The following is a 2,771-nucleotide window of genomic DNA, read 5'->3' as shown; positions in this document are numbered from 1 at the left end:
ATGACTTCTGTCAAAGAGCAGGAAGCTGTCAGGAAGCTCACCATTTTCTTGCAGGAATGGGATAGTGCCCACAAAGTTGCTCGAAGCCACATCTTGGACAACTTCATTAAAAGCAATGACGGCAAGACAGAACCAGAGCTGGAGCTGGAGTTCTCCCAGGGAGCCAGCTTGTTTCTGGCTCGCCTAACAGCATGGCTCAGGATGACGTATCCCTTTCCTTGGACAGCTGGAGGTGGCATGTGGTAGCAGGATGGAGAGGAAGGGAAAGTTCTCTACCGAAAATTTGTTCAAAGAATAAGGTTCTGTATGGAGACATCCGTATCCAGCAGTGTTCTGCAGGGTTAAAAAAATGTGGATATCATGAAATTGAAGGGCAAGTCACGTAACCTGCCTCTAGGGGACCTAGAATTAGTGGGTTTTCTCATATTGGGATGAGCGTGCTGCCTCTGCACGCTGTGAGAGGAAGGTCCATGCTCTCTCGCAGAGCAAGTACCCACTTCAGACCTCCACGTTGCCAAAGGCTGTCTGGGGGACACCACGATGGTCTGTACATCTCTCCTTAGCCTTGTCGACCAGCTACATGTACAGCACATGCCTCAACAAGCTGCTCAAGTCCATTGGCATCTTCTTATCTGCTGCAAGTGGGTGAGTACGGAATGTCACCATGTGAGAGGTGCCGTGGGGAAGGCACACAGGGTGAGGTGGGGAGCAGATAAAGAAAATAGCAAGTCCTTGGCAGTCTTTGGGGAGGGCTGCAGAAGCATTTCAGGCAAGGTAGGCCCCAGTGAGGCTTGCAGTAGGAATTTCAAATGCTCTCAAAACCAAATCCACTGCTTGTGGGTGTCTCCAGAGCCACCGGGTCACTGACACGACAGGGAAGGAGTGCAGTGAGAGTCTGGGTGTGGAGACGGGGCTTTCCGTGCCTGTGGTTTGATATCTGAAATGAGCCCAGGGTAAAAGGGGAGATGGTGGCCTGCTGGCAGCAAAGCGTGCTGCTGGCAGGCATCTGCCTCTGCAGTCCAGGCTGAGCCTCCTTGTGCTCACTGCCCCGGGAACCAGGCGCTTGCTGCAGTCAGGCAGGAGGTGATGGTCCCCAGGAGCACGGCGTGCTGACGGAGGAAGATGGGCTCCAAGGCAGGTGACGCTTTTGGCTTTTTTCCCCCTCTCCTTGCAGACGCAGATACCTTATTGAATTTCTGGAGATCGGAGGTGTCTTGATTCTCCTGGAAATACTAGGGCTGCGCCACCTGAAAGAAGAGGACAAAAGGCAGTCTGTAAAGCTGCTGCAGCTCGTCGCCAACGCTGGCAGGAAGTATAAGGAGCTCATTTGTGAAAGCTATGGTAGGCGGTGTGTCCATCCATGCTTTTTCCTAATTCAGGTGAGGACGTTCTCCCTGACCTCTGGCCCCCGGGGCTGCTCGCGGCGCTGAGCCACTCCCTTCCCTCCACTGCCGGGTGGCAGATTGCCGCAGCGTTTCTCTGGCTGGAAGGAGTTCAGAGTCCCAGCTATTGTTGAGCAGTTGCATTTCATCCCCTCTCTCAGTTTTTAATGAGCTCGCTTTCTTTACAGTCATTTCTTTTGATGCAATATTGCTGTCCTGCTGGTTGCAACTGCTCCAGTTAAACCACAGAACAGTTTCCATTCTTACCTGCAGTGTTTCACCTCCTGCAAACTTTCCCAGACTTCCCCTCTGGGGAAGTGGGGAGGGTTTTGCGGCTTGTATCTTTTGAAAGAGCATTAAAACTTTTTTTTTTTTTCCCCCTGTTTTTTCTCCTGGACAGTGGAAGCCAAACCGTGTTAGTTGTTCTGTAGCTCAGGTTAGGTTGTCCAAGGCTATGGGGTGACACCTGCCGTGACAGCTTCCTCCAAGGGAGACGAAGCAGCAGGATCAGCAGAGGGACCCTTAGCAGCACTGCTGGCATCCCAGTGCCACATTCTGTGCTTGTGTAAATGCCTGCAGAAGGGCCTTGGCCACCTACTCCAGATGAGAATTTTGCCGACTGATTTTCCAGTTGGTGGTGTGGCTCCTGGCAAGGACAAAGAACTTTTTGCCTGGCTTCTGTTCTTTGACCTATGCTTCCAGTGGGATGTGGTGCTGGGTCTTCTTGGGGTATCAGCGAAACAGCCGAGATGGGTGACCTGCAGGCTCATCCAGACACACGACTTGGCTTCTCTTTCTCCGCACAGGAGTGCGATCCCTCGCCGAGTTCTTGGCCACTTCCAGCTCCGCAGAGGCTCAAGAAGACGTGCAGGTTCTGATGGGCTCTTTGGGCAGTGGCAATCCCAAGTACCAGAACCAAGTCTACAAAGGCCTCATCGCTGTGCTGCCCTGCGCCTCCCCCCGAGCACAGCAGCTGGCTCTGCAGGCACTGCGGGTCATGCAGGTGGGTGGTGGTGGGCCTGGCTGGGGACGAAGGGCAGGGTCAGCTCCCATGTCTGGGCCAGTCCCCTCGGTGTTGGGGGCTGCACTGGGCAGTCCCTGTGCCTGGAAGAAGACAGCCTGGAGTACCCCATAAGACTGTCCCTGTCACCCTGCCCCTTTCCCAGCAGGACACAGTGGGAGAGGCGCCCTCCGTCCTGGTGGAGCCTGTGCTGGGTGCGCTGTGCTCGCCACACCTGGAGGTCCAGTATGAAGGTAGGAGCCCTCGGCGGCCAAAGGGGTCTGGGGGAGGCCGTGGCTGGGGATGGGTAACTCCAAGCTGGAGCAAGTGGGGCAGGGATGCGGGGAAGGGCGGTGGGGACAGAGGGCGGGGAGAAGAAGCCTCGGCCC

General features: G+C 55.1%; 1 protein-coding gene across 1 annotated transcript in view; it reads left to right on the top strand.

Moving 5' to 3' along the window:
• Positions 1 to 2,771, top strand: part of ARMH1 (armadillo like helical domain containing 1) — an 8,613-nt gene continuing 5,842 nt past the window's right edge. Inside the window, exons 1-5 of the mRNA XM_009638850.2 lie at positions 1 to 206; positions 577 to 645; positions 1,175 to 1,341; positions 2,189 to 2,385; positions 2,552 to 2,636. Of these exons, the coding sequence (XP_009637145.2) occupies positions 1 to 206; positions 577 to 645; positions 1,175 to 1,341; positions 2,189 to 2,385; positions 2,552 to 2,636 (724 nt within the window). The remainder of the gene's footprint in view (positions 207 to 576; positions 646 to 1,174; positions 1,342 to 2,188; positions 2,386 to 2,551; positions 2,637 to 2,771) is intronic.

Source organism: Egretta garzetta, unplaced genomic scaffold (genome assembly GCF_000687185.1).
Source record: "Egretta garzetta isolate BGI_Z169 unplaced genomic scaffold, ASM68718v1 scaffold145, whole genome shotgun sequence".
NCBI lineage: Eukaryota > Metazoa > Chordata > Aves > Pelecaniformes > Ardeidae > Egretta > Egretta garzetta.
The sequence above is the reverse complement of the archived record's forward strand: the minus strand, read 5'-3'. Positions and strand labels throughout refer to the sequence as shown.